Source organism: Microtus pennsylvanicus, chromosome 8 (assembly GCF_037038515.1).
Source record: "Microtus pennsylvanicus isolate mMicPen1 chromosome 8, mMicPen1.hap1, whole genome shotgun sequence".
NCBI classification, from domain to species: Eukaryota; Metazoa; Chordata; class Mammalia; order Rodentia; family Cricetidae; genus Microtus; species Microtus pennsylvanicus.
Genome location: NC_134586.1, coordinates 75764519 through 75766171, shown reverse-complemented (window position 1 = coordinate 75766171; position 1653 = coordinate 75764519). Strand labels below are relative to the sequence as shown.

At 38.5% G+C, this 1653-nt stretch overlaps 1 gene segment (V, D, J or C); it reads right to left on the bottom strand.

Moving 5' to 3' along the window:
• Positions 1-389: 389 nt before the first annotated feature.
• LOC142855355 (immunoglobulin kappa variable 4-1-like) lies at positions 390-1132 on the bottom strand. The segment is given in 2 exon segments: positions 390-826; positions 1040-1132. Coding segments are annotated over 2 exon segments (486 nt in total).
• Positions 1133-1653: the final 521 nt, after the last annotated feature.

Below are 1653 nucleotides of genomic sequence, written 5' to 3'. Positions count from 1 at the left end.
CCTAAGAATATGGATCTATATCTAATACTAAGCTTTGTGATTTATAGATTAACTAGGTAGCCCCTGACCTTAATAAAAGCAATAAAATTGTTTAAAAAAGAATATGGAAAAGTAGGAAAAACTCTTTCCCACAGCTTCTAAAGCAAAATACACTTTGTCACCATCATCACTTCAGCCCAAAGAGTCCTATGATCGATACCAGAATTCCAGAACTACAGAAAGGTAAATCCCTCATATTCAAGCAACAAAGTTTGTGGTATTGGGTAACAAAAGATATAGAAAGAGAATACTGAATTTTCCTCTGCATTTTCACATACTGGTTTTTCATACCAAAAGAATTGAGAGACATTGAAACCCTTATATTTTGCTCAGCTCTGAAAACATTTTGATCAGAGTTTTAGGCTCACTGTCTCCGAGGCAGAAGGGAGAAGGGTGCAGCTGCAGGGCAGCCTGTGGTGCAGGCAGCTGTTGAGATTCTCAGAAGTTTTTGTTGGAGGCTGAAGCACTGTGGGAGGATACTCATTAGCTTGCATACAGTGATAATCTGCCGGGTCTTCAGCCTGGACACTGCTGATGGTGAGAGTGAAATCTGTCTCAGATCCACTGCCTATGAAGCGATCAGGAACCCCTGTGTGCCGAGTGGATGCATAGTAGATCAGTAGTTTTGGAGCCTGTCCTGGTTTCTGCTGGTACCAGTACAAGTAGTTCTTCTTGTCTTCACTGTATACAAGACTCTGACTAGACTTGCAATTGATGGTGACCTTCTCTCCTGTTGACACAGCCAGGGAGGAAGGAGACTGTGTCATCACGATATCAGCACATGCACCTGCAATAAGGAATACAAAATGAAGATTCATAATATGCAAACACAGAATATAGTAACAGTTGAAATTTGTTATTTAATAACTTTCCAATGTCACCTTGTCAGTGTATATCTTACACAATACTATAAGAAATATTATGTTATAACACATATTCCAAATTTCTTACATATGAAGAAGTGATTCTACAAGGATTATAACACTTTTAAATTTCTCACCCGACACCCAGAGCAGCAGGGACATGAGGATTTGTGTCTGTGACTCCATCTTGCTCTGCCTACCTATCTGATGCAGCTCAGTTCACACTGTAAAAGTCAGGTTTATAAATTCTGAACAGCTGGGCTGGCCTAGAGGGTCCCATGCAAAGCAGTCAGTAAATACATAAGGGCTGTGTGTGTGTGTGTGTGTGTGTGTATTTGTGGCTCATGACAATCAACTGAAAGATGAAACATGACAGGCAGTATGAACCATTGCTGAAAAATATCAGCTTATAGCTCTCCAACAGTAATTTATTAGGTACTGTAATAAGAATTTCATGTTAAAATCCAAGTTATATATAAAACAATTTACTGTTTCAGAAGTGTTAGGAAAGCCATCTCAGATTAACAGCTCTTGGGAAATGATAAAATATGTTCAAAAATTCAAAACAGCAAAAGAAACGTAGAGTAAGAAAACATGAAGTAAAATTAATGATGTGAGGAGTGAGGGAAAATGCAAAAGCATGAGAGAGATAATTGAGGCTAAATGGGTGTGTTATCTCTCATGTGTAAAGTCACTCTTAGGATGAGTGAACATTGAGCTCCAGTTTCTAGACTAATAAAGGAACAGAAAT